Here is a 22,351-nt window from a genome sequence, read left to right as displayed (position 1 = left end):
CACACACACACACACACACACACACACACACACACACACACACACACGTCTTACTGCGTTTCAAACACAAACTATTTAATATCGATGAGGTCAAAAGCTGTTTCTCTTTCTCTCTTCCACTCTTGATTTAACATCATGTGACTGTCTCTAATATACAGCTGTTACCTCATACTTACGACACCGACCCCCTGCACTCCCAAAACCACACACACACACACACACACACACACACACACACACACACACACACATCATTTTTTTTCCTGTTCTCTTGCGCTGATGCAAAAACTCGATTGTCTTATTGTGTTTGTGGGGGGGCGGCATTAAATGTTCGGTGACAAGGGAGGTCCAGAAATGTACAGTATGAGCTAAGCTAATGTTCATCAGGATGTCGGAGTCCAAGTGGGTTGTTGAAATGTGTTGACATGTGTAAAACGTATTTTATTCCAACTTTGCTCCTTTTCATCATTTGAGCCCACATGTCGAGGTTTTTCGCGTCCATGCTGGGTGTTTTACAGCATCCCTGCCTCGCCCCTTCCTGTCATCTTCTTCTTCTGCTCCTCCATGTGCTCAGCTCCTCCGTGACCTCATGTAAACACTTTGTCTTTCTAATCTGGGCCTCTGTCGTGCCCGATCAACGCTTGCCCAACGCCGCCGTCTGCACCTCGCGGAGCGGGACCTCCCAGCGACAGAACATGTTTGATTTAAGTCAGTTTTTCCCTCACAGAACAAGGTTTTTTTGATTATTTGTTGCTGTTTGGGGGAACGCACGATGGTGACGACGACGTTTTTGTGTGTTTGAGTCACTAATACGTCTGGTGATGTTAGTAAGCAATGTCTAATGATGTTAGCGTTAAAGAATAGTGTGTTTAATGTGTATGCCAACCATTATAAATTGCTTGTTTATTCAATATAACACTGATATTTGATGCTAATATTGTGGCTAACGCTAACCAGCTAACCTGAAAGTGTGTGCATGTGTTCCGTAGCTTCCAGATGGATCCGGCTCAGCTTTGATTAACCTTTCCGCCTCTAGTTCCAGCCTCCATGTAGGTAACAGACTCATCTTTTAACTTCATTCATTCATGTTCAAACGCGTAACCAGAATGTCAAACATACTTTCCATTGACCTGCTTTAATTCTTGATTTGTTACCATCCATGACATTTAAAGATACAGCACTACTTTCTTTCTTTCTTCCCATTTTCCATTCAAATACGAGTGATGTTAGTGAGAGATTAAAGTTAATACTTTTTGTATATCTGTTCACATTGGTAACATAAATACATGTCTGTACTCGCATCCATAACCTTATATGTTATTGATGAAGTTCATTTAACGTGAGACACTGATGGAGGAATCTGGCTGCACAGAGATGAGGGCCGACGTGGAAGGAATGAGATAAAGCAAAGGAAAAGTTGTGCTTTCGCTCCGGGATGAAAGAAGAAACTTTTTACATTTCGCTTTTTTTGGTCGCGGCTCAGCAAAAAACTCTTCTGCTGAAGAAATCCTGTTTTTTACAGAGCAACGCACGCCGAGCCGTGTGGTTAAGGAGGAAACCCGACCCCAGGTCTGAACGGGAGACCCGCGCTCCTTGTTACATTCTTCCGTTTTATTTATCTAAGCCAGGTCAATTTGAAGACTTAGCTTGACCCGGACCAGGCTGCGCACACAAATACACACATCCAGTAGTGCTCGCTGCCTCCTCGCTCGACAGTAATTGGGGGTGATTTCTTTCTCTCCAAACATAGATATTTGTTTTATTAAGGGTCAGATATTGAAACCAGTCAAATTAAGGGCTCGGCTTTCTGTCTGGCCGGGGCCAAAGTCAACAGAGCTGCTATAGATCCTCTACACCACAACTCTCCGTTAGCAGACAGTTACTAAAGGGCCGAGGGAGGGATGGATAAATGAGAGAGGGTTAAAGAGGGAGAAAGTGACTTAAGGAGACACAGAGGGAATGAAAAGAATCAGTTCCGACTGAAATTAGGAGAAAAGAGGGCGGACTAATATCTCATGGCACCAGAGACCCAAAGCTCGCTCTCTCATGTGCCGTAAATCCTGGCTCCTTAATCATGGGCGTATGTCTGATGATTACCAGATTACTGCAGCCGAGTGTGTGTGTGTGTGTGTGTGTGTGTGTGTGTGTGTGTGTGTGTGTGTGTGCGCGCGCTCTCAGCGGAGCGGCTTCCAAGGCGGATCAGTCGGATTCAGTTTCAGAGTTGGAAAGGTTTAAGAAGATCGGCTGTCGGTAGCGTCATGGCTCCTCAAACCTCGGAGGCACCGACCCCCCTTCGAGATGTTTCAGATCTAACGGCGCTCAGATGGAAAATGAACATTGTGTGTCACGTTTCATCGGCTTGATGATGGTTTTGCATCAAACCAGCGTCCGTTTTTCTTTTTTTCACTCCCTCCTTTAGGTAGTTGCGTTTGGTTTTGGGTTTTTTCCAAGTTTGTGCCCCTTCAAAAATTGCGGTTGTGCTGCGTCTATCCTTTGCCATTAATTCTCATCAAAACTATCGCAGTTCGTCGCCAAAAAACAGTCGCGTTCGGTTATAATCCCGCTCTGAAAACGTTGTCGTTGGCCTCTCGTTCCATAAATCCTTCCCGGCTGCTTCTAGAACCAGACAAACCAACTGGAATGGCTTCATGCCAGCTGACTTTGTGGCATTTTGGGGGGTTTATGAAACACACATTTATGGCCCTATAATGACACTGTGACCAGAAACAAGATGTCAAAATAGCTCACTAAATCATTGTTGTTTTTCTTGTTCTGCTAATTTCAACCGCAGACTGATGTAAGCTGCTGTTCACCTCCAGAATCTGAATGCTGCACATATTTCGCTGCCCAGAATGTCGTCCAAATGTGTCTGTGCACTTCTGGATGACACGGGTGTATTGCTTTTTACAAGTCCACCAGTTAGACTTTAGCTTATCGGACACTTCAGAATTAACAGCTCCTAAATGTCACCCAAAACACACGTCTCTGCTCAGGCATGTGCTACGTCAATCCGTCTAGTTATGATGTGCAAAAGATTGAAATCTGGGCAAAATTTGGTTAAAAAGATTTTTAAAGCTGCTGTAATGAATATTTGACATTAACTATGCTAATTGACAATTCTAATGAACGTGCGGCAATTTACACACAGGTGGCATTCATTATGTTTACGTCATTGACACAGTTACCTGAAGTATGAAGCGTTTGCCGAATCTGACATGGCTCGCTCGTAAAGACAAAGTTAAGATAAGAACACATAAAACGCTCTTGCATGAGGTCCAATGGCTTTAATGCAACCGAGACACCTAAAGTATTTAGGCTACAAGCCAGTTGGTAGTTAGCTTATTCCAAACTAGCCAGAAATCTGACATGCATCATTTCCTGCAAGACTTTTCAAAAAGAAAGAGCGTAGAACAGCGAATGGAAAAGCTTTCAGGGACTTGATATAGACGGAGTCACTGCTGTGTAATGTCAATCAGTGATTGAAAAGAAGACATTTATTTACGTGACAATGCCACAGGTTTGTACTTGAGGTTTTGGTGCTCTGCCTTGAAACCACAGCGGAGGGAATGACAAACACACACAACATCTATTCCAGTCTTTCCACATCCTTCACCAATTATTTTTTTCCACTTGTTTAGTATTCACCAGGTATTTGTGTTCAGGTGGCCGTCAGTTACTTCGAAATCCAACAACAGGACCACCAAATCTCAACCCAGTTCAAACATTCTGAGAGATTTTGCAGCAACACGATAGACTCCAACAACAACATCAAAATGAGTCTGTCCTCCTCAGAACAACAGGAGGAAGTCAGGTGACATTGTTCTAGAGCGACAAAGTCTGCATGAGGAGGAGGTCAGGGTGGATGGGGGTCAACAAAGACAGTCAATGAACTAGTAATTCATCTCAAACCACAATGTTCCTCTCGTTTTTGTACCTAAGCTAAACTTTAATCATAGTTCTCAACTGTCAACAGCATTTCGACAGTGATTCAGTTCTGGCGTGATCTGAAAACAACGTCAAATCATAAAACCGTGCGTGTCGTCGTAAAGAGGACAAACAATATATTTTGTGGTTAATTAAAACACCAAAGGAGGCAATATCTTGAGGCGCAACGAGGCTTGTTGTCGCAACACTTTTCCTTAAATTATCCTCCCACCCGTTTAACAACAACTCTGCACTCTGTCTAGCAGCTGTACATCATGTGAGGTCATGTGACGTTCCTCAGCTCATACCGTAAACTTTGGTATCCTGGAACTCGTCGGTGATTATCACTTTTATTTACACTTTGTGGGCTGTTTAAAAGAGCAACTTCTTGATATTGAATTGTCAACAAAAAGCTCCCGGACCCTCTGTCAGTTTTGGTTTCTATGAGACTTCATTTTTCCTTTCAGCAAGCTCTTCCAGCTTCAAGCTTTGCCGCTTTGACCTCTGACCTCTCCCACCGCCGCGGACGGGATTTCCCCTCTAAAAAGCATTTACGCAGCAGCTCAGAGCTCTTACGTAAAGCCAGTCGCTCGGAGTTCTTGGCAGTGCCAGTCTGGGTTTTGGTTAGCCTGGCTTTGCCTGCAGGGCGTAATGATAGCCTGCAAACCACACCGACACCCTGAACAGACCGCTGCATGTACACTAAATACCCGTCGCAGTCTGGAGCGCTCCCCCGGCGGCCTTAATCTGTCTGAATCAGGAGCCGCGGACTCGAGTGAACACACCTTGACACACAATTCCTGGCGCCTCTGTCATCAATGCTTGGCACCGGCTGCACACAGAGGGCACGTTAACGCACACCAGACACTTCACGCGTCAGACACAGTGTGTGTGTGTGTGTCATGCCCTCCACGTGCTGCCCTTTTCCATGCCATGCTGCCACTTTGGAAAAATTAGGAACTCCATAGTTTTCCCCCTTCGGTGTGTGTGTGTGTGTGTGTGTGTGTGTTGTGTGTCTGTGGGAAGTAGGAGAAAGGGGATTCCACACCAACCCAGTGCCATAAGAGCACTTTTGTTCTGCATCCACACACACACACACACACAAACTAAAACACACACACAAAGGAAAAAGTGGTGCATGCGTCATGAATGTGTTTTAAGCTGGAGTGGTCCTGGGAGGGTTGAAGGTTGCAGAGCGGGGACTGTGTGTGTGTGTGTGTGTGAGAGAGAGACAGGGTAGGGGCTGGTAGTTTGATCTGTCCCCTCGGTATTCCCCATCTTTGTAGTCGTTGTTTCCCCGTTGCGTCAGGGCCAACACACACAAACACACACACTCACTCAGAATTTTTTGTTTCTGTGAGAAAATGCTCAGAAGCGAAGGTTTAAATAGAGCGCTCGGCGTTGCCAATGTGAACAGAGTTTTAGTAAATTTGATGGATGAGGCAGCTTCATGCTTGATAAAAACACAAAACAGGGTTTCATTCAAAGATGTTATACACACACACACACACACACCCCACCTCAAAACATAAAATCATATCATATAAATCAAAATAACTCGTATCCAAACCACAAAAAGCCATCAGTCAACATTTCAAAACATTATTCTCCAAAACAGAACGACATTGTGAGCGCTCGGGATGACTCATGGCTGTAAGAGTAAGACTTTTAACGGCCTTCACCTTCATGCCAGCAGTCGTTCTGTAATAGAGGGATTTCTTTCTTTCTTTCTTTCTTTTTTTGTTCTTAAATGGTGTGTGTTTCATTTTGGAATGAAACACCTTAACGTCTAATGAGAATACGTGTAATGAAATGTGTTTGAAAAGCTACTTAAAATGTGTTTATTCCTGTTGTTTTAGTGTTTGGTTGCATTGATTACGAGTGAAGTGTGAGATGAAATTAACTGTCTGACCTGTCTTTTAACGCCAACACTAGATGTTACAATGGGTAAGTCTGTGAGCGAGTAAAAACTGCTTTTATGAATAAGTTATCGAGCATTGTGTTTACACTCTGAAAGTGTCATGCCTCTGTTTTACTAGCGTCTGTAACTCGATGCAATCTCTCATTCAGCATCGAATTCATCATTAAGGGTCTGTGGGAGTGAAGGCTTTAGGTCAAACAAACAGCCAGGAGACTGCTGTTCGTATCATGTGTGAAACCAAGTGAACGCTGACTTATTTAAACATATTTTTGTTCGTAACTTTCGTACTTTACTAACAGCCATTACATAACATCATTATTATACATAACAACCGTAGTTGAAGATTAAAGATTCATGCCATCCGCCTCAGTTTAATAAATATACAACGCGTGTATCAGAGATGTAAAAGCAGCAGAAGGATTATTTTCATTCATATGTTAACATACATTTTGCAACGTTTGTCCGTGTTGGTTTTGTCCCCTTTGTGCCTCTGCGTCCTGATGTTTCCATTGCCTCAGATCGCCCGTATACCGTGACCTTAATGCCAGGGAGCCACCAGAGGCATTTTTTTACTTGCGTTGACGTGACTTGGCTGGCTCTACATTGCCATGCGATCATTGGAAAAAATCATGAAAAGCGGGTTATTTCTGAGCCCGGCGGTGAGCTGCTCTCTACTAAATGCGAACGGCACTCACTGCGTGTGTGTTTTAAAAGGTGAAAGGTCATCACTCACAGGAGTTCAGATGTTTAGCAGAATCAACGATGTCGGGTTCATTTTAGGAGCCACGGACCGTTTGGTGTGAGAGGACATGAACTCTGATTTATTAAATACAAAGTTTGGATCTATGAACGGTTGAGGAGAAATACCCACTTCATGTCACAAGTCACGCCCTGAATTTAGACGTTGAAAGTGGCTTATGAAATCATTACAATCTTTTTAACGCTCCATTTAGCTCCTCCTGTTCATTGTTAACCTGCCGACCTCTGACCTCTGCATCTGTGACCAACAGGAAGAGGAGTTCATGGACTGGTGGAGTAAGTTCTACGCCTCGACCGGAGAGAAAAAGAAGTACGGGACGTACCTGGAGAGAGGCTTAGACACGCTGAAGGTGAGACATTAAAGATTAAACATGTTCCGTCCATTTAAAAACAAATGTACAACAGACAGAAAATAACCAAATGTGCTTTGATAATCTGGGTTTTTAGTCCGATGAAGCATTTGGTGGTTATACCGCATCAGCGTCTTTTTAGGAGGCGGCAATGTCATGATAACTTATGAAGTATATGGACATTTAGTTTAGAAATAAAGTTGGAAACCAGTAAAATTACTTTTTAGAGGTAACTTTGTATGTCTCACTCATCCGACCCAGTTCCTGTACAAGTAAACTGTCCGCTGACTGTTTCGAACACACGATAACCCAACAAAAGTACTTTATGTTTTTCTAACAGCTAATTATTCACTCTGAGGTAACGGGGAGGTTTCTAAATCGTGATGGCACGAAAACAACTCCTCATGTTGAGTCATTGTGCTTTGCATTCTATTTATTTGTACGTATTTATGTATTATTTTCACTTACATACTCCAGGCTATATTGTGTAATAAGTTCTTCTACCGCTTTTCTAGTAATTTGATTATTCATTGTCCAGGGAAATAATAAAGAGAAATTAATATTTGTGTAAAAAAAACGTTGGAGAAAAAAGAAAACAGTGACAGAAGGTGAAGATGAAGGAAAAGAAAGAGAGTGATGGAGAAAAAACATGAAGAAGATGGAGACAGTGCAGCCCTTTGTTTTGCCCTAAACTTCACCATTTAAATCACATTTTTGCACTCCTGCCAGTTCCCCCTCCATCAGTCCCTCCATCAGTCCCGTCCTCCCCCGTCCTCCCTCGTCCTCCCCCTCTCTTCTCATGCCCCGTCCTCGCGGCCCGGGCGCCGTGACATTTCGGCCGCTTTTCCGTCTGACTCCGATGACTCATCCGTGTTGAATTCTCCTCGGGGTCGCCGCAGTGGGACGGATTCAGGAGAAACGGGCCGTTTTCTACGATGTTGGCTGGTCCGAGACGAGGGAGCACGTCAGCTGTCTTGTCTTTGGTCTCTCGTTTCTTTTCACCCGCCGTCCCCGGAGCCCCTCCGCCATCGCCCACGCTCTCTTCAACCCCTCATCCCGAATTCTCTCGGCCCTAAACGTCGACCTTTTCCCTCCGGCGGGACTCAAAGCACACGTCAGTCTTCTTGTCTGATGCCCAAACAAATGACTAATCGTGTCAGGATTTGGCCTTTTTTTTATTGCCTTTAAATGAGACCTCTAACCTCTCCCTGGAAAGCCATTTCACATCAGTGCAGCTTTAAGTCTGTCCTCTGTTCATTCGTAGAGCGTTTGGCTGGTTTCGCAGCTGTAATATCAGTTTTCTGCATGTTTCGATGACTAAAAAGCTTTTACATAGAGGTTCATGGAAGGTTAAAGGCACAATGAGTAGGATTTGTTAGTCAGTCGTCCTCTCCTCCCCGGAGGGTGAAAGCCGTCAGTAGATTCTCTCTCGTTTTGGATCAAGCTGTAGTTTCGCCTTGCTGTATTTTCAGGCGCCATTTTCGTAGCTTCCTCTTAGATAACAATCTGGCTCCTGGGCGCTCCGTTTTTGTTGAGGTTGACGCCCAGAAACATCCCGAACTCAGCAAAATAAGAAAAGACAAACTTCTAGTGGCTCATAAGTGGTGATTGAGAGGGATTACTTGAGTCTAAACTGTGTTTTTTTTGCTATGAAAATCAAACTCATTGTGCCGTAAATACATTTTCAGAAAAATGTTGAAAGCCGAGGTATCGATCGATCTCATGCAAAGGTATTTGAAGAGGATCCTCTAAGGAGCAGGAAGGCCATGCCGTACATGCTCTTGTGTCCTTTCCTTCGTATTAAAACACTAAAACGTGGCTCGAACTGAACGGCGCAGCAGAGAACAGAGAACACTTTCCCCAATAGTCGTTGACCCTTGACCGGCTATTTCCATTTTCTCCTTCAGGAAGCCTATTAAATGCTTTCACCCCCGCCGATGGAAACGCATCGAAGTCGCCTTTGAGTTTGGTTGTTTTTTTTGCGACATTTCAAAAACTTTGCTTCAAACTTCACTCGACAGTTGGATGGAAACAAGCGAAACGGACCAATGAGCCGCCGGTTCCGTCGTCGCTTTGCCTCCCTTTCACCCTCTCCTCACTCCTTCCCACGTGCCAACGCCTCCTTTTTATTTACTCCCTCCTTCCTCTCCTTTGACAACCCCATTCAGTCAGATCTGCTACTGTCTCGGGGAAATGAGCCACTGTTTCCAACCTTTCCAAACCACCCTTCACCTTCCTCTCACCCCTTCGCTGCCGCCTCCTTCCTCCTCGCCCTCCTCTGTTCCCTCTGCCCGGGTTTGCTACCGTCGGCTGAGACGCGCTTTCCAGCCTCGCTTTGGCTTAAACTCTAAGCTTCTTAACAAAATCCTCACCTGTCCTCTCGGGCCTCGGCGCCGCCGTCGCCTCCTCTCCGTGTCCATCTGCTCCCCGCCGTTGCACATCCTCCACAGTTGCATCATCAATTTAGCACTTTAGTCCGGTGGCAGAAAATGAGCTGTGGAAATAAGCAATTATCTCTTTAACTTGAACTTTTCAGAGTAACTTAATCCGCTAAATCAACTGTCTGAGCAGGTGAATCATTCGCAGTTTTACTTTGTTATGCTGTTGATTCAGCACAAAGTGAAAAGAGCTCATCACAACAGAAGTTCTTTGTTTTAATGCTGAAGAACAACAACATATCTTCTCCTCTGGAAAGTTACAGTTGTGGAACATCTGTAACGCTGCACCCTCAGAGAGCAAGAAACAGAAACCAGCTGCTGGTGGATTAGAACAGGCCTTTTCAAATAGAGTGAACTGCGCCCCATGTTCCTCTTGTATATATGTGTATATGTAAATGTAAATAATGCAGGATTAGCTATTAGCAGTGTCTGTTTGCAGTGTAACCATGAATGTACATACGACTATGAACAGATTAGCTCGATAATGAAGAAAACTTAAAAACATGAAGATTCTCAGGCAAGTTCTGGATGTGTAAGAAGTGCCTTTTGTCTGTGAATTCTGAGTGTTTTTATTGGTGTTTTATTTGTGGTAGATGTCACAGATCACTGAATCTAAATATATGTGTGTGTCATGTCTGTGTGTTCATATTTGACTGAGTTATCGGTCTGAGAAGAAGTGGCGTTTTAGAGTACCTGATGTGCCTCCATCGGCTGTGTATTCAAACGTTATCTAAATTTAAAATCGATTAAAAGTATCATTCATATCATCGGATAAAGACCAATTCTCCACCTCTACCTTCAGTGGAGTCTCTGTCCTTGGCTCTCCCCTCTCCTCTCCTCTCCTCCCCTCTCCTCCTCTCTCTTCCTCTCTCCTGCCTTCTCTCTCCCTCCTTTATTCCTTGACAGTAGAATTGGTTTGGCTTCTTATTTTTCGTCCGTCACAAAGACGCCGCTGTTTCTGTCCTCGTTATGACTCGGCTCACCTCTCTCCCCCCCCCCTTCCCTTCTTTCACCTCCTCCCTCCTTTCACTCCCTCCCCTGGTACTGGGTTTGGTGCGGGAGGATTGTGTGTTTGTCGTACTCCAGTGAGCCAGTGTTTCCACACTTTGCCTTTCGTTTGCATCATCAAATTACAAATTTGCTTTCTGCTACATGATGGTTGAACTTCTTTAATAGTGAGGGCGAGTAAGCGATTAACTCTGTTGAATCGTGAAGGGAGAGAAAAGACCTAATGAGCACACAGGAAGTAATAAAACGACTGTTAGTTTTGTTAGTTACGGTTCGATTATTGAACTTGATTATTTTTGAATCCTTTCGTTTCACCTCCAACATCGTAGAGACAAAGATGCATTCATCTACTTTAGTTCAGCTTGTGCTACGCGCTCAATTGACAGGCATCAAATTATGCAACACATGTAAAAATCAAAGACCAGACAGCAAAACATTTTCACACCTTTAGTACGGATCTAACAAACGAAATACGTTAGCGTTAGCTTGCTGGTGAGCAGATTTCATGAGAACTTGACGTCATAAAGCCACAAAAGCTTCCATAGTTCTGCTTTTCTCTTCCTATGATTGTGATTTAAAGGATAGCTGTATTTATATTTAAATAAGTTGCATGTAATGGTATATATCAACCCTACAAACCCTGGTTCTTTGTCTCAAGCCTCTCTCTTGGTCCCCCCTCTCCCTTGGTACTGGGTTTGGTGCTCAAGTAGTGAAATGAACCGCTGTTTCCAGACCTCTCTCTCGTTTACATCATCCCCCCTCATCACTCTCTCGTTCTCCTGTTGCTCCCCCTCCATCCTCACCCTGCTTTTCCAACTCTTTCACCCCATCTCCACCCAAGCCTCAGACCAAGTATACCCGTCATTCCTCTCATCTCCCCCCCTCTTTCCTGACTAACCCTCTTTGTTTAATTACAAAGACATGACAGCAGATGGACAATGAAAGACCAGTGTCACAACTTACAGAAATCATATAAGAAATATATATTTTGCTCGGCAAAATTGTGTTTTAAATTCGATTCAAAGTACTTTGTTTGTAGTAGTTGTGTGTTCTTGGACTTTTTGTGTCTACTTTGAGTAAGTTAGTGTCTGGTTTTGCATCTCTGTGGTCATTTTACGTTGTTTGCAGTTGTTGTGCATCTATTTTTGTTCTTTTTGTGTCTTTGAGATTGTTTTTCATCTATTTTAAGACTTTTTACATTTCTGCGTGGTTGTTTTATGTCTTTTTGTCGTAATATTGGGTCGTTTGTGTCTCTTTGTGGTTGTTTTATGATTTATTTCAGTTGTTTCGCACATCCTTGTGGTCATTTTCTGGTTGTTTTGCATCTCTTTTCTGTAATATTGGGTCATTTGTAGTTGTGTACGGGTTGTTTTGTGTGTCTCTGTAGTCATTTGGGTGGTTTGAAGTCGTTCTGTGTTTTTGGTCCTTTCGAGCCTCGTTGTGATGGCTCTGTGTTTTTATTTTTTTATTTTGTAAATCAGCCCCCGCTGACCCCAGTAGGCCCGATCAGTAATCCGTTCATGCTGACGTGAACCACTGTTTCCAGCTCGCTCTCTAACGGTCCTCCTTTTCAGCGACTGCCATTCTTCCGTGATGGGAACAGAACGAGGGAAAGTGTGTGTGACGGATGTAGACAAACATCACTAATGATAACTAATGGATCTCTTTGTGCTTCTGACACATAGACGTCCCTGCCCAGATACAGTACGTACAGCACACGTGTGACTGTGACATGCTGCTGAGTAGCGTTTGGCTCAAGTTTAGAATCCAATACCAGCATTACACTGGTTCAATGTACTCAGCTGCGACGCTATTTCCTTCGATTTTTTCCTTTTTCTCATCCTCCTTCCTTTTCCCTCATCCACACTCATCCTTCCTATCTCCTCTCCCCTCATTCACCTCTCTCTCTCTCTCTCTCTCTCTCTCTCTCTCTCTCTCTCTCTCTGTAACCTCTCATTCTTTCCTCTTTTGCGCTCTCCTTCGACCCCTCTGTCCATCTCCTATTTGTTATTTGAGTGTTGCGTGAACAACACCACCAACACATGTAAAAACAAAGGAATAAGTCGTGATAAACCCCTCTCCTCCTCCTCCTCCTCCTCCTCCTCTTCCTCAGGTGTATGGCCGGGAGTTAGAGAAGGTCGAGGGTTTTGAAGGCCTCTCAGATTTCTGTCAGACTTTCAAGCTGCAAAGAGGAAAGACTCAGGAGGAAGGAGAAGACCCTTCAGTGGTGGGAGAGTTCAAGGTAAAAAACAATCTGCTGCATTACGTTGTATTTTCTTTAGTTCAATCACTAAACAACTTTCCAATGACATCACGTCGAGACGTAAACACGATGCTTCATTTCCCCTCTTGCCGTAACCAGGGTATGTTCAAGATCTACACACTGCCGGAAGACCCCTCCGACCCCAATCCCCCCAGACAGTTCAGAAAGCTTCCTCCCAACGGCATCCAGGAGTGTTTGGTGCGGGTCTACGTCATCCAGGCTCAAGGACTGCAGCCCAAAGACACCAACGGGAAGGTACGAAGGGAGAAGAGAAACTCATCCCTTTATATTTTTATAAAACAGGGACGTGAGAAGAAATGAGTTCATAGAAAGCTTTGTGTTTCCAGTGTGACCCCTACGTGAAGATCACTTTGGGGAAAAAGACCATCAACGACCATGAAAACTACATCCCTGGTACACTGGACCCTGTCTTGGGAAAGTACGTGACATCCCTTTAAGCTCTCACTTTCTCTAACCCAGTCCAGTAAAGTCTGGAGCCGGACTTCACCCAGGTTCAGCTACCCAACATGTACATTTACTCACAGGTTTTGGGTGCATTTCTTAGATCATGTCCAAGCTAAAACCAGGTGTAAGGCTCAGTTTAACCGTCGTATGATCGTGGTTATAGTTGGAGGGTTTGACAACAGAAGATCAGGCTGCTACACTGCAGGAAAACTCTCTTCCATCCTCATGTAACATGTTAAATGAGGGGTGGATTTGCTCTTTCCAGCCCAAACGCATTACTCAGATTAAAAACTAAGGCGATCCTTTCCATGAAGACATCACAACGTGTACAGTGAGAGCACGATTGACTGCATGCTAGAATTCAACAGGTTGACAGATTTATCTTGTGCTCTTTTAAATATGTCACTGTCTGATCACTTTCCCCTCTTTCTCTTTCTTTTCACGCCAGTAGGGGTCGCTACACACACACCGATCCCAGTGTCGGCACAGAGGGCGGAGCTAAAACTGCTCTGTGATCAGTTGAACAATCAGTGCAGCTCCTGATACAGTCCTACTCACATGACATGTTTTGTACCTTTATCAAACATATATAAAGCTGGTTAAAGTTTAATCATCAGAGGTCCAATTCACAGTTCTTTCACCTGGACATAAAGGTGACGACTCTGTTCTCTGTCACTGTGCATGCTATCAGGACTGAATTGGCATTAACATATTTGAAAACAGACCTCATTACACTCTATACCAACACCTGGTCACATCCCCAAAATGTATTGTCATGTCACAAAATGTCCCGCAGAGTCACATTGCTTAACACGGCACTCTGGCCGTCACCATCTTGTTCTTTTTCCAACTAGAAGTGAGACAAGAGAGTTAAGTACAACCGAACACTGAACAAAATGTATTGAAGACTTGAAACTAGAAATTGAGACCATAAACTCATGTTTACAATGTTTACTGAGGTAATAAATCAAGAGAGAAGTAGAGTCATTTTCTCATAGACTTCTATACAACCAGAGGAGTCGCCCCCTGGTGGACACTAGAGAGAATGCAAGTTTTAAGACGCTTCAGCATTGGCTTCAGGTCACAAATTAGAAATGATCATGTCACATCCTGTCGTGGGCCGTCACAACACGTTACAAACTGTTACTCACAAAATCTTATGTTGCAATCTGTTACATCATGTCACATCAAAGAATACCTCGCTACAAGAAAATATCTTGTCATGTTACGCCTCGTCATAGACATCATTAGTGCCTGAATCCGAGCTCAGACTGTTCTCCTTCTGTTCCGGCCTCTTTTTCCCCCTCCAGGATGTTCGAGCTCTCCTGTTCCCTCCCGCTGGAGAAGGACCTCCGGGTGATGCTGTACGACCACGACATGCTGACCAAAGACGAGAAGATCGGAGAGACGGTGATCGACCTGGAGAACCGCTTCCTGTCCAAATACGGGGCCATGTGCGGCCTGCCACAGTCCTACTGCGTGTGAGCAGCCTCTTCTTGATCTTTACTTACTCAGGTTTATCTTTTTATCGCGCAAAATCAGTAGAATTTATTACCAAATATCACTGTAAAATGAGTCTCTTTTCCAGCCCCTCTCTCTCTATCTAACCCACTCTCTCTCCATGTCTCTCGCCCATTAGGTCGGGGGTAAACCAGTGGCGGGACCAGCTGACACCCAGACAGCTGCTGTACAGAGTGTGTGAGCGCCGAAACCTGAGGAAGCCCGTCTACCAGGACGACGTAGTCCACTTCAGAGGAGACCGGTACACCGCTGCAGACCTGGGTGAGAGACGGACGCTCATGAATCATCAAATATAAAGACTTTCAGGGCACCAACAGATATATTGTCTCTTTTGTCTACGATACTAAAAAGGTGAAAGAGCGATGAAGCTAACGGTCAGGTTGTGTCCTGTTACAGTGATGTCCGCCTGGCCAACGTCATTTGTTTGGTGCAGGAGGGACAGGACACATGTCGTACACTGTGTACTCTATGTACTTACTTGGGTAGTACGTGAACTCTTTTTTATTACCTTCAACATTTGACCGCTTCTTCTTCTTCTTCTTCTTCTTCTTCACCATTACCTCCTCTTTCCTTTCTTTGCCGTCTTGCTTCCTACATTTCTCCTTCCTGTTTTCTCTTCCATCCCCCCCCCTCCTCTATTATTGCTCCTCCTGTCCCCTTACACTTCCTAACTCCTTTTCTTCTCTTCTGTTTTCTCTCCATCTTTTCCCCATCATTGTCCACGTCTCTATCTCCCTCCATCTTCCCTCCATCTTCTCCTCTGCGACTAAAACTGCAGAAGTTGGGAGCAGGAGGGGGAGAGAGGATGGGGGGGGAGGGAGTTAAACCACAGGACCACCTGAAGAGCGGAGCAATGAGATAAATATTCAAGATTAATTTTTCACCCCTACACACACACACACGCACACACACACACACACACACACACACACACACATACACAGAGTTGTACCACAAATCACCAAAACAACAACCATAACCTTCATCGCTGCAGACATGGAACGTGTGTGTGTGTGTGTGTGTGTGTGTGTGTGTGCGTCCAAGCCAACGTCAACATGGTGGTCGTCTCTAGGTTAGCGAGGAGTGCCGGCCGCGTTCTCTTTACACAGTTGCCGCGGTGACCGTGCGTCAGCCTGCTGTCCGTCAAGAGCAGTTGCTAATTGGCCGAGAGGCCGCGCTCCTCTTCCTCTCTGTTTTTCTTCTTTTTTTTTTTTTTTTACTTTTCTCCTCGCTTTGTACCTCGTTACCTTCTTTCTCTTTTGGTTTCATACTTCACTCCTCTGGTTTCTTTCCTCTCGTTCTTACTTTGTTGTTTGGTCTCCTTGGTCTTCTTCTTTCCTCTGTCCTCACTCCTCTTTCCTCACTCCTCTTTCCTCTCACTTCCTCTTTTTGTTTCAACTTGTTTCTTTTTTCTCCTTTATACCGGCGTTTGCTCCTCTCTCTTCTGACATCTCTCCTTCACTTGCCTTGCTCCCTTTGTCCTCTACTTTTTGGTTTCCTTCTCTTCACTAGTCGTCACTCTCTCACCTTTCCTTCTCTCATCTATTCTATGGCCGCCTTTTCATTCACCTTCCTCTCTTCTCTCCTTTTTCCTGATTCATTTCTGTTCTTTTCACGTCCAAACTTCTGTTTCTCCTGATCTCTCACCTTAGTTTCCTTGTCTTCTCTCGTCTCCTCTTCTTCTCCCCTCTCAGCTCTTCCTTTGTTTCCTCTCCTCTTCGCACCTCTCCTCCTTTGTCTCCTCTCCACTCCTCCTCTATCTCACCTCTCCTCTCCCCTCCTTCTTTGTCTCCTCATCCCCTCCCCATCTGCTCTCCTTATTTGTCCCCTTGCTTCCTCTCCTCAGTCTTTCCTTCCTCTCTTCCTCTCCTTTATTGTCTCCTCTTCTGCTCTGGTCCTCAGTCTCCTCCTCCCCTCTCCTCCTCTCCTTCATCTCCTCTCCTCAGTCTCTCCTTCCTCTCCTCTCAGAGTCGAGGTGACTCTGAGTTTACGGTCATAAACGTTTGACGTTAGTTTGATATTTTGGTTGGAAGCGCCGCAGATATTTTCCTCATTCGTTTGTGATGCAGAGACCAACGAACAGCTTAGACTGTATTTGTGTGAGTGTATGAATAATGAATAATTCCTCTGTGAACCGCTCTCCTCCCAGTCCACCCAGTGTTCTGTGTTTCCATTCTCCACTCAGAGAGCTTTAACAGTCCTTTAAAGAGCACTGTGGCCTCAAACCTCCGTCTGTGTGTGTGTGTGTGTGTGTGTGTGTGTGTGTGTGTGTGTAGAAGACAAAAACGTGTCCAAACGTCACCTCGGTCCAATGAAGGAGCGACTGTCCCTCCTCATCTTGAGGAAGCTGGGATTTGTCCCCGAACATGTGGAGACCAGACCCCTCTACAGCCCCCTCCAGCCTGACATAGAGCAGGTAACACACACTCAGTATGAATTCTCTTTGGTTGTCCCTTGTCCATTTTCCGTCTTCTGATTGGTCGTTGGCGCTGTCCGTCAGGGGCGGCTGACGATGTGGGTGGACCTGTTCCCCAAATCCCTGGGAACCCCCGGACCCCCGTTCAACGTCACGCCACGCAAGGCTAAGAAGTAGGAGCACACGCGTTCAGACATGCACACTCTGATCAGTCAGTCAGTCAGAAGGTCGCTCAGTCAATAAGTGTGTTGACCAGTCAGTCGGTCAATACATTAGAATGTCAGTCAGTCAATCAATCAGTTTTTGTTTCAATTAATCAATTAGTGTCAATCAGTCTTTGTTCAGTAAGTCAGTCAGTCAATCAATCAATCCAGAAAATGACCATGTGGTGAGTTTCACTGTCTTACAATCCATCATTCTGCCAGTCACATAATAACGACATCATTCAAACGAACTGCAATCAACACACCGATGAACACGTCAACAGCTTTGCTTCTCGTTCAGGTTCTTCCTGCGCTGCATCATCTGGAACACCAGCGACGTCATCCTGGACGATGTCGGCATCACCGGGGAGAAGATGAGCGACATCTACGTCAAAAGGTGAACTCAATCGTTTCATTTTCGTTCTCTTTTGAAACTATTGAATCAAACAAAGAATGAATAACCGTGAAACTCTCTCTCTCTCTCTCAGCTGGCTCGACGGCCACGAACACAACAAGCAGAAGACCGACGTCCACTACCGCTCGCTGGGCGGAGAGGGGAACTTCAACTACAGGTTCCTGTTCCCCTTCCACTATCTACCTGCAGAGCAGCTGTGCATCGTCGACAGGAAGGTGAGCCCGTCATCTGTTGACGTGACGCCAAACAGAGAAATATTTCGGAACCAATCAATACACCCGCATGCACCGTCCTGCTGCCACAAAGCACTAAGTGAGGATTAATCCGCCGCTGAAAGTAGTCCCCAACAGATTTCCTCCTGTTTGAGTAACGTTTGATGAAAACTACAATGTCCTGCTGTTTTAGGGAGTAATAGTATTACTCTTTACTCGTGTTATTTTGTGCCTTTTCTAATACCTTCACGGTATTCTTCTTGCTCTCCGTGTGTTTATTTAACCTGGTTGAAATTGATTAATCCATTAATTGTACATCCCTTCCGTTCTTGACTAATCTGCTGCGGCCGGCAATTAACAAGAATAATGAAGGGACATTTTTAGGAGAAAGAGGAGTCAATGAGATGCTTCTGTTGAATCTCTGAGCCTCGACAGAAACATCCAGCGCTGCAACAACACGGCGCTGAGAGCTGGAATAACAGCACGGCTGTCGTCTGCTTTACTTGGCGAGAGCGTCGAGCCTCTTCAGCCGTCCGCAGACGACGTGTTTTACGACGGCGCTCGCTCGCTCGTAGCAGCATCTTCAATCAGCGAGCAGCTGAGAAGACGAGGGGGCAGTTTTAAACTGTATTTAAAAAAAGAATAAAAACCTCTACTGGGTGGAGAGTTTTTCGCTGGAGCCAGAAATTGAGTTCATGAAGCCAGAAACCTCAGAGGTTGGTGATATAATCACTGAGTCACAGGGGCTGATCAGCAACACCATCGACGCTTGTTGTCTGTACTGCAGCTCATGAAACACGTTGAGATATATATATATTTATGTATATATCAAGGGGTTCTGGATGACTTATTTAACAATGTTTACCTCCTTAAGTGCTTGCATAAGTGCAAATAACAAATAATCTGAGAAAAGATAATGTTTATAAGACTAAGAGAAGTGTTTTCCCTATTAAAATGTATGTAATCAAACGGTATGTAGTTTAGCATGTCAATAATAAGACTTGATAGAGCTTATTTGGAGAGAGAGGGGGAAAGAGGGTTGGAGGACATGAGGGAGAAGACTGAACAAGACCCTGTACTTTGCAGTCTGGCAACAAAAAGGAAGTTGATTGATGTTGTTAGATATTGCAGAGTGCGCACACACACACACATACACTCGTGTACAGCGTCCCACCCCTGCTTTTGACAGCTGTGGAGTGATAACTTAATGTACTTGGACAAAGTCTGTGGATAAAGTCAGACACACACGCACACACGCACAGGGAGTAGTGTGTTTACTCTCAGTGTTTGTGTGTGTTGTTATGAAGTGTGAGAGCATGATGGGGATTTAGACTGTGATTTAGAGAGTGAGTGTGAAGTCATAGCACAGGCAGCAGAGAGGAGTCATTGAGACATACACACTCGGAGGGTTTTTTTTTTTTGTTGCAAATATCAGACGTATCGTTGAGCGAAACTCTACACTGTGTTTGCTCCGCCAAGCATCGCTGACGTTATGAGCATCGTATTCAGAGGACGATCAGCAGAGACTGAGTCCCAAACGTCTGAATAGTGAGTTTAAATCCTCTGGTTTCTCTAAAAGATCACGCAAAACAGGAAGCGTTTAAAGTCTTTTGTGTTGTTGTTTATTTCCAGCTGTGGCTCAGCACATAACAACTGTCACATGATAATACAGACTTCACCTGGGTCTATGAAGCCCCGCCCACTCCCAGACAGCCCTACAAAAAAGAAAATGAACAATGTCAACGACAACGTAACAACAACAACTTATTGTTACCCCTGTGAGAGGAGAGGTCTTGACAGAGCCACAGTTTATAGTGTCCAGGATCAGATCCAGTAAGACCCCCGAACTCTAACTCAGAGCCAGCTGAAGTGGTTTTGGGCACCGAATTCGGATTCCTGGATACGACTCGGGCAGGAAATCAGCATGTGGGAAAGAAAACTCACTTTTTAAAGTCATGCCTAAAGCCTCTCTCTCCTCACTTTGCTTTAAATCGATCATCACCTGTCCTGCTCATTCGTTAAGTCTCTAAAAACAGAGCAGACGTTGGCGACTGCAGCTTTTTAGCTCGCGGAAAATCTCCCACACCTCGAGTATTTTCAGGAACGTTACAGTGACGTATTGACATTTACTGCGTATCACAGGGGACCGATATTTATTTCAGGTGTGAAAAGCCAATTTAATTTTTTTTTTATCAACATAACAACAGCCAAAGTGTCACACGCACGGATAGAAAAGAGCGAGGGAGGGAGGGAGGGAATGGAAAGAGAGCGGGAGGAAACTCAGCATGCAACCAGCTGCAGAGTGAAGCCCATTAGCACAAAGGTGAGACAGGATCAGATACTGTCTGGCAGTTTAGTGTGAACTCACCAGAGGCGATAATAGGTATAATACACACACACACACACACACACACACCCAGAGACGAGTGTGTGTGTGTGTGTGTGTGTGTGTGTGTGTGTGTGTGCGTGCAGATAGAAAGTGTGGAAGTGGTGATGTGGTGAGAGATGTTTCGATGGAGTGCTGCTGCAAACTGACGCGAGCCTCCCATCATGTCTCCTAGAGCGTCTCTCTTCCTCTGTCTCGTCATCCAGCACAGTTTTATTTAAAGTATTGTTGCACCAAGTAGACATGAACAGTAGAAGAAGAGATGAGCTGATGGTCTCAGAAGAAGCTTTAGAAAACATAATTAAACTGATTTGCGTACACAATCTGCTTCTCCTTCAGAACAAAAGTGTTACTTTGACTTTACAATGAAAGTTGTGGCTTTAGAAACACAAATGGAGTGAATATAGATCCTACAAGACATATTGCAGCTTGTCGTCTGTTATTTCCCTCTGGCCTCTCTGTGTGTCTGCAGGAACATTTCTGGAGTCTGGATAAAGCCGAGACTAAACTGGCTCCTAAACTGACCATCCAGATCTGGGACAATGACAAGTTCTCCTTCGACGACTACCTCGGTAAAACACGTGTGTGTGTGTGTGTGTGTGTGTGTGTGTGTGTGTGTTTACACTGGTTATTGATTTGGTGACGATGGGTTTAGTGTCGCCTTCTTATTTTTTATTTTGACTATTTAAAGTTTGTCTGTTTCTTCCTGTTTAGACTTTTAAACAAAGCAGAGAACATCCTATTTCTTTCACTTCTTTCATCTTTAGCTTTAAATGCTGATTTCCATGATGCAGAAACACAAACCTATCTAATATAATGTATTTTTACACATTTATAAGCAGTATTTCTCATAGAAACATCTTTAAAGCACGACTTCCAGTTCAATCTTTATCTAAAACACACGTAAAATGATCGTACTTTGCTTTTTCTCGGTTTGAGGATCAGCAGAAGAGATCCAGGTGCATCGCTCTCTTAAAGGCTTACTGCAGCAGTAACTCAGACTCATACGTACAACCCTTCTGTTTGAACAAATACACTTAATTCATTTCGGGCCCCGACGTTTAAACACTTTTTCCCCCGACTCTCTGGCCGAGCGTCAGGCGGTAAATCCATCCGGGCCGCCACATGTGCGTCCAGACTAACTACTGCGATAACATTTATCTTTAGAATTAACGCTCTTCCATTTCCACCGTGCTGGCACATTTCAGACGGAGGAAGGGCCGACTCTTTTTATTTTCTGCTCAAGCTGTCCAAATTCTGCCTTTCCTTCACCCCTGACGCCGCCCCGGCCCCCTGCCCCTGAAATAACTCCTCTCCTCTTCCTCCCTTTCTTCTGCTTCATTTCATCGTTGCTGAGCGACCGTCTGCGGTGCGAGAGGAGGAGGAGGAGGAGGAGGATGAGGGATCCAGATCTCCTCCTGTCTGTCACCATCTCGCTCCGATGCAGCGTTCTTGGGAGTTTTTTCACCTCGTATGGTCGTGCGGGTGTGTGGCCACCTCAAAGCATTTCTTCCATCCCCCGCCTGTCTCCAGCTCGTCAGCGCGGACCGCCGATTGTTAATCTTCCGGCACGGTGTGCGAGGGGTCGGACACGAGCCGGTTCCCTGCTGCCCCACCGTCAAGACACTCTGGAAAAACACTTCCAGTGGACATCTCGTCTCCCCTCGGCCATCCGTCAAGCAGCAATCCCTCCGTACTTAATGTCAACGGGGATCAGAACTCTACTAACTACCCGTCGCCACAGGATCGGCCATTAGTCACCCGTAACACACTCACTAGTCAGGAAGGGAAACTGGTATCTTAAAGTGATATCCATCTTTCAACCCTCCTTTAGCTTTAGACGCGTTTCCTAAAAGCGTCGTACTTTGACCGGCAAACTACTCGTTTCATATAGTTTAGGAACATATTAGGAACCTCTTCATCTAAAAGTAGCACATTTGAATGTTTTTATAGACATCGATGTCCAGTTTCAGACGGTATTAATTCATTAAAGCTTTCACGTTCTCTGTTGTGCACCCGGGGAGCAGCATCCATCCAGATGTGATGCATTCCATGTTTGTTTGTAATAAA

At 44.8% G+C, this 22,351-nt stretch overlaps 1 protein-coding gene across 9 annotated transcripts in view; it reads left to right on the top strand.

The window, feature by feature from the left end:
* The window catches only part of dysf (dysferlin, limb girdle muscular dystrophy 2B (autosomal recessive)), a 58,126-nt gene that overhangs the window by 33,937 nt on the left and 1,838 nt on the right, over positions 1-22,351 (top strand). For 4 of the 9 annotated variants that reach the window (XM_031851116.1, XM_031851113.1, XM_031851112.1 and 1 more), the window contains 13 exons: positions 990-1,049; positions 5,860-5,871; positions 6,856-6,954; positions 12,514-12,642; positions 12,763-12,918; positions 13,011-13,102; positions 14,439-14,609; positions 14,768-14,910; positions 16,926-17,065; positions 17,150-17,238; positions 17,570-17,665; positions 17,757-17,898; positions 20,754-20,853. In XM_031851116.1, coding sequence (XP_031706976.1) covers positions 990-1,049; positions 5,860-5,871; positions 6,856-6,954; positions 12,514-12,642; positions 12,763-12,918; positions 13,011-13,102; positions 14,439-14,609; positions 14,768-14,910; positions 16,926-17,065; positions 17,150-17,238; positions 17,570-17,665; positions 17,757-17,898; positions 20,754-20,853 — 1,429 coding nt within the window. The remainder of the gene's footprint in view (positions 1-989; positions 1,050-5,859; positions 5,872-6,855; positions 6,955-12,513; positions 12,643-12,762; positions 12,919-13,010; positions 13,103-14,438; positions 14,610-14,767; positions 14,911-16,925; positions 17,066-17,149; positions 17,239-17,569; positions 17,666-17,756; positions 17,899-20,753; positions 20,854-22,351) is intronic. The other 5 variants (XM_031851119.1, XM_031851118.1, XM_031851121.1 and 2 more) reach the window with 2 other exon arrangements.

The sequence above is a fragment of the Anarrhichthys ocellatus genome, unplaced genomic scaffold (assembly GCF_004355925.1).
Source record: "Anarrhichthys ocellatus isolate YVR2014 unplaced genomic scaffold, GSC_Weel_1.0 scaffold11, whole genome shotgun sequence".
Lineage (NCBI taxonomy): Eukaryota > Metazoa > Chordata > Actinopteri > Perciformes > Anarhichadidae > Anarrhichthys > Anarrhichthys ocellatus.
This window is presented reverse-complemented; position numbering and strand designations above follow the sequence as displayed.